At 56.0% G+C, this 6,085-nt stretch overlaps 1 protein-coding gene across 1 annotated transcript; it reads left to right on the top strand.

Annotated features, from left to right (window-relative positions):
* Positions 1 to 1,379: 1,379 nt before the first annotated feature.
* LOC309668731 (feather keratin-like) lies at positions 1,380 to 5,519 on the top strand (the record flags this gene model as incomplete). Its single annotated transcript, XM_082479214.1, has 2 exons — positions 1,380 to 1,654; positions 5,462 to 5,519. The coding sequence occupies 2 exons, from the start codon at positions 1,380 to 1,382 to the stop codon at positions 5,517 to 5,519; spliced, it is 333 nt and encodes a 110-aa protein (XP_082335340.1).
* Positions 5,520 to 6,085: the final 566 nt, after the last annotated feature.

The following is a 6,085-nucleotide window of genomic DNA, read 5'->3' as shown; positions in this document are numbered from 1 at the left end:
CCAGCTGAGGGGAGCACTACCTATGGGCGAACATAAGACTCTGGGGAGCATGACCAGCCCCCCAACACCACAGGGCTTGCAAGATGTGTACCAGCCCTGATCATAGAATCCTAGAATGGTTTAGGTTGGAAAAGACCTTGAAGATCAAGTTCCAACCCCCCTGCAACAGGCAGGGACACCTCCCAATAGACCAGGGTGACCAAGGCCACGTCCAGCCTGGCCTTGAACACCTCCAGGGATGGGGCCTCAACAACCTCTCCGGGCAACCTGTTCCAGTGCTTTACAACCCTCAAAGTAAAAAATTTCTTCCTAATATTTAATGTGAACCTGCCCTCTTCCAAGTTAAAGCCATTCCCCCTCGTCCTATCACTACATGCCCTAGAAAAAAGTCCCTCCCCAGCTCTCCTGTAGGACTCCTTTAGGTACTGGAAGGCCGCAATAAGATCTCCTCAGAGTCTTCTCTTCTCCAGCCTTAACAGCCCCAACTCATTCAGCCTCTCTGCCTGCCCTCACTGCCACTCCCAGGTGGAAGAAGCCGCAAAATGCAACCCCCTTTCAGCTGGCAACCCTACAAGACTGAGGGTCATTAGGACACCTTCAGAGAACAGACCATGGGAGAGGCGAGACATAAAGACAGCCTTAGACAGAAGGCAGCAAAGGAAGAGAAGAACCAAATGCGATGCAAGGAAGAGCGCTTCACACCCAGCACACATCCAGAGCCCAGAGCAGCCTGACGGGGCAGCGAGGAAATGGGGCCTCCTCTACACAATGCACCCACAAACCACACCACTACAGTGCCACAGAATGACCTCACTGATAACACTCCACAACTTCCATGCTTTGGTCACATCTGTCAAATGCCCTGACACTGAGAGTCCATGCATATCCTCCCAAAACCCTATTCTCACTTCAAAGTTGCCACCAGGGCCAACTGGACACATCCTCAAGAGGAGGACATGACACAGGAGCGTTGTGGGAAGGCAAACACAAACCACCTCATTACTTGCCACGCTGCGGCATGCAAGACCTGCTTGCTGAATGATGCTGCCATGCGCAAAGCCTGTCCCGCCCCTCGGGGACCAGCATAAAAGCCCAACCAGCGCCTCTCTCCCTCACACACTTCTCACGCCTTCTTCTCCGCGCCCTGCAAGGTGAGCCTCAACCCCCTTCCCCTCCTTCTCCTGACCCACATGCACCTTCTATTCCAACACGCTCTGACCACAGCCTCACCAGCCCTGACGCCTCACCACTCCCGCGCTCCCCACGCACCCACAACAGCCCTCCCCACTCCCTCACCCTCCAGCAACACCCCCCTCACACCCCCACCACCCTGCGGTTTCTCAACACCCTCTCTTCCAGGGACCCTCCACACCACACACATGGCCTGCAACGACCTCTGCCGCCCCTGCGGACCCACCCCGCTGGCTAACAGCTGCAACGAGCCCTGTGTCCGACAGTGCGAGGACTCCCGCGTCGTCATCCAGCCTTCCACCGTGGTCGTCACCCTGCCAGGACCCATCCTCAGCTCCTTCCCACAGAGCACCGCCGTCGGATCCTCCGCATCCGCTGCCGTGGGAAACGAACTCAGCTACCAGGGAGTGCCCGTCTCCTCCGGCGCCTTCGGCTACGGCTACGGCTACGGCTTGGGAGGCCTGGGCTGCTTCGGCGGCAGAAGAGGCTGCTACCCCTGCTAAGGGACATCGCCAACACCTCTGACACCAACAACCCGAACCAGGCAAACCACAGCACAGACTGAGGACACACCTCTGGGTATTTGATGGCACATGGATTCACTATCCATGGCTCCTCCTCTCAAGGGACCAAGCAAGGAAGCAGGGAAGAGGGCCAGCCCAGGCTGCTGGGAAACATGGCCCATGTGCCTCCTCCTCTTCTCACACATCCTTCTCTCCATCGCCCTTTCTGATACGTCAACTACTCTCTGTTTCATCCACCTTCTCCAAATCAAAGCACTCTGGGGACCTCCAGGTTGCGACTCCCACGGCACGGCAGGAAGTCCTCAGTGCTCTGCAAAGATCTACTGCATGCAAGGCACATCAGATGATGGTGTCCCTACTTGCACCGCACACCAGCTCCCTTCCACTTAGCACCTCTGCCTTTCCACTCTTTTGCCTCAATAAAGTTCTCCTGCATCCCAGCCTCACACGCCTCCTATTTTCTTCTTCGAACAATGCTCTTCATACCTCACCCAACGCTAAGCCAGGTCTCAAAGGGCTTAGGGGTGGTGGAAGGCGGCTACAAGACCTCTCTTAGCAAGTATGTTCCCAGCCACAACAGCATCACACAGCACAACAGTGGGGCGCCCATAATGTGACACAAGCTCTACGCTTACCCAGACAAAGGCTTGGACACACTAATACACTTCTACACAAGCCTCTGACAAAAATTCCCCATGCCAACACAGTCTTTACCAGCTCTCCTTCCCAATGTTTCACTCTGGCCAGCAAAAGAATCAGAATCATAGAAATCGGAATCATGGACTATACGAGAACCATCTGCAGATAATAGCGTACCACCCTACCTGCTCAAACGGGGTCAGCTCAAGCTCGCTGCTCAGGATCCTGTCCAGTCAGGTTTTAAGGACTGCCAAGGATAGAGTCTCCAACACCTCTCCACGCAAACACTTCCTCTCTTTGACCACCCTCACACTGAAAAAGGGGTGCCTTCTCTCCCAAGGAAATGGCACGTCTCTTCAGCTTCCTCCACCCCTTGCCCTGGCCACGGCCACCCATGAGAAGAGGCTGACTCCTCTGTTCTCATTCCCTCCTGCCACGGTTTCCGCTGAGATAGAATTGACTTTCTTACTAGCAGCTGCTAGAGTGCTGTGTTTTGGACTTAAGATGAAAATGCTGCTGACAGCCTACTCACGGCTTCACTTGTTGCTGAGCTCTCAAGTCCTTTTCTGCTCTTCATACCGAACCACCAGCAAGTAGGCTGGGAGTGCACAAAGGGGTGGGAGGTGACACAGCCAGGACAGCTGACCCCAGATGACCAGAGGGATAGTCCACGGCATGCAACGTCATCTCAGTATATAATGCTGGGGGAAGAAGAAAAAAGGGTGGGGAACATCTGGTGTTATGACATTTGCCTTCCCAAGTAAACATCACGCGTGTTGGAGCCCTGCTTTCCTGGAGATGGCTCAACACCTGCCTGTCGATGGGAAGGAGTGAAGGAATTCCTTGTTTGGCTTTGCTTCTGTGCGCAGCTTCTGCTCTACCTATTAACCTGTTTTGATCTCAACCCACGAGTCTTCTCACTTTTACTCTTCCGATTCTCTTCCCCATCATGCTGTGGGGGAGTGCATGAGCGGATGTCCTAATTGCTGGCTGGTGTTGAACCACGGCACCTCCCATGCGGGATTTAGAGACATTGAGGACATCTCCCCTTGCCTTGCCCCCTGCCTGAAAAACCTCCCAGCACTCAGAGGAAGGTTGCTCCTTTCGCTGCAGCGTATTGCTGGCCCTGCACTTCACTCGCTTCACTGAGTCCTTGTCTGTCTTTTGATGGGGAGCCCACAACTCCACACAGGGCTCCACACAGGGCCTCACAAGTGCCAAAGACAGAGAACGATCGCCTCCACCAAACTGCTGGCAATGCTCTTCCCAATGATGCCCTGGAGACTCTTGGACTCTTTTGCCCCAAGGCTGCATTGCTGCCTTCTACTCACCTTGTTCTCCACCAGCAACACAAAGTCGTGCTCAGCAAAGCTGCTTTCCAGCCTGGCAGCCCACAGCATGTCATGGTGACCAGAACTATTCATCCCCAAATGCAGGACTTTGCATTGCTCCCTGTATAACTTCAAGAGATTCCTCTCTGTCGTGCTTCTCCACCCCCTCCAGCTCCCTCTGAATGCTGGCACCACCATCCCCTGCCTCAGCCACTGCTCCAGATTTTGCACCAGCTGACAACTTGCTGAGGGGCACTCCATCCCACTGAGCAGGACACTGAAGAGGATGCAGAACAATGTTGGCACCGTGGACCCACCCCTTGCTGCTCAACCCAAATGAAGACTCAGAAGGCCCTGGCTCATCATCTTACCTAAACTGCTGCTCTAACTCCTCCTCTGCCTCTCGCCACACTCTCGGGCTCTCCAGAAACTTATCTGACCTTGTGACGTGCCAAACATCCAGTACTGTGTTACGTCAGAGCCATGGCAGCAAACACACCAGGACCAGCTAAGCGGAGCGGTACGCTTTGGCCAACATAAGGCTGTGGTGAGCACAACCAGCCTCCCAACAGCACAGGGCTTCTGAGCTCAGAAGCAGAGCTGCCAGGAGAGCCTCCTGTTCTCACAAACAGCCCTGCTCTGCCTGCCTTAATGGCCACCCCCAGAAAGGCCACTGAGAGGGCACAAGTCACAACAGGCAGCCTCCTTTCATCATAACCCAATCTTACCAGCCAGAGGGGGACCAAGTCACCAACAAAGCATAGACAAGAGGAAATGCCAAGCCTAAAGTCAGGCACACAGAGCTGGGATCAAGGCACGGAAGCACCAGAAGCAATGGAAGGGGCAGCACCTCACACCCAGCACATATCCAAAGCCCAGAGCAGCCTGAACAGGAAAGGGGGGCCCCCCTTAACAACGCACCCACAAACCCACAGCACGAGTACCACAGGATGACCTCACTGATGACACCCCACCTCTCCTATGCTTTGGTCACATCTGCCAAAAGCCCTGACACATGCCATCAACACCAAGCCTTTGGCCTCTAATACTGCCACTTGAAAGCTGCCGCCTGGGCAAAGGGGTCATGTCCTCAAGAGGAGGACATGACATTGGGAGCGTTGTGCGAAGGCAAACACACCCCACCTCATTACTTGCCACGCTGCGGCATGCAAGAGCTGCTTGCTGAATGATGCTGCCATGCGCAAAGCCTGTCCCGCCCCTCGGGGACTAGCATAAAAGCCCAACCAGCGCCTCTCTCCCTCACACGCTTCTCCTCACGCCTTCTCCTCCGCGCCCTGCAAGGTGAGCCTCAACCCCCTTCCCCTCCTTCTCCTGACCCACATGCACCTTCTCTTCCAACACGCTCTGACCACAGCCTCACCAGCCCTGACGCCTCCTCACCACCCGCGCTCCCCATGCACCCACAACAGCCCTCCCCACTCCCTCACCCTCCTGCAACATCCCCCTCACACCCCCACCACCCTACGCTTTCTCAACACCGTCTCTTCCAGGGACCCTCCACACCACACACATGGCCTGCAACGACCTCTGCCGCCCCTGCGGACCCACCCCGCTGGCTAACAGCTGCAACGAGCCCTGTGTCCGACAGTGTGAGGCCTCCCGCGTCGTCATCCAGCCGCCCACCGTGGTCGTCACCCTGCCAGGACCCATCCTCAGCTCCTTCCCACAGAGCACCGCCGTCGGATCCTCCGCATCCGCTGCCGTGGGAAACGAACTCAGCTACCAGGGAGTGCCTGTCTCCTCCGGTGCCTTCAGCTATGGCTTGGGAGGCCTGGGCTGCTTCGGCGGCAGAAGAGGCTGCTACCCCTGCTAAGGGCCCTCGCCAGCACCCCTCATACCAACCACCCATGCAAGCCACCGCAGGGACTGAAGATACGCACCTGCAGGCCATTGGTTGCAGACTAGATCATCCTCTGCGGCTCCTCCTATCAAGGCACCAAGCACGGAAAGCAGGGAGACAGCCAGCCCGCGCTGCCTGCAAACATGGCCCATGTGCCTCCTCCTCACACTGCCTTCTTGGCATCGCCCCTTCTGCTAGGTCCACTACTCTCTGCTGCACCACCTTCGGACAAGCCAAAGCTCACTGCAGACCTCCAGGGGGCCACTCCTACTGCGAGCCAGGAAGACCTCGCTGCTATGCCAAGGTCTATCTCACAGAAGAAGGGATGGAAGGTGATGGTCACCCTACCTGTACATTAGACCGGCTCCCTTCCACTTGGCGCTCTTGCCTTTGCACTCTTTGGCCTCAATAAACTTCTCCTGCATCACAGCCTCACACGCCTCCACTTTCTTTCTTCTCACAAGGCTCTTCCAATCTCACCCACCACAAAGCCAGGGATACACAGCCCTTCAGGTTTGGTGGAAAAGGGCCACAAGAGC

This window comes from Vanellus vanellus (assembly GCF_965231255.1).
Source record: "Vanellus vanellus genome assembly, chromosome: 2".
In the NCBI taxonomy this organism is placed as follows: Eukaryota; Metazoa; Chordata; class Aves; order Charadriiformes; family Charadriidae; genus Vanellus; species Vanellus vanellus.
Note: the sequence above shows the minus strand (reverse complement) of the source record. Positions and strands in the feature narration are given on the sequence as shown.